The sequence below is a fragment of the Myotis brandtii genome, unplaced genomic scaffold, assembly GCF_000412655.1.
Source record: "Myotis brandtii unplaced genomic scaffold, ASM41265v1 scaffold760, whole genome shotgun sequence".
Classification (NCBI taxonomy): Eukaryota; Metazoa; Chordata; class Mammalia; order Chiroptera; family Vespertilionidae; genus Myotis; species Myotis brandtii.
The window spans coordinates 1,006,235-1,006,455 of record NW_005371038.1 but is presented as its reverse complement, the minus strand read 5'-3'; the positions used below and the strand labels follow the sequence as shown (position 1 = coordinate 1,006,455).

General features: G+C 67.0%; 1 protein-coding gene across 1 annotated transcript in view; it reads right to left on the bottom strand.

Moving 5' to 3' along the window:
* Positions 1-221, bottom strand: part of GADD45G (growth arrest and DNA-damage-inducible, gamma) — an 8,268-nt gene that overhangs the window by 7,728 nt on the left and 319 nt on the right. The window contains 1 exon segment of the mRNA XM_014530674.1: positions 3-215. Within this exon segment, the coding sequence (XP_014386160.1) occupies positions 3-215 (213 nt within the window).

Below are 221 nucleotides of genomic sequence, written 5' to 3'. Positions count from 1 at the left end.
GATGGCCGCCAGCCGCTGCACGTCGCCCACACGCACGATGTCGATGTCGTTCTCGCAGCAAAAGGCCTGGATCAGCGTGAAGTGGATCTGCAGCGCAATGTCGCCCTCGTCCTCCTCGTCGGCGGCCAGCACGCAGAAGGTTACGTTGTCGGGGTCGCTGCGCGGGCAAGGAGGGAGCGGTGCGGTCAGGGCCAAGAGCCCTGGGATCCCAGCTGTCCCCC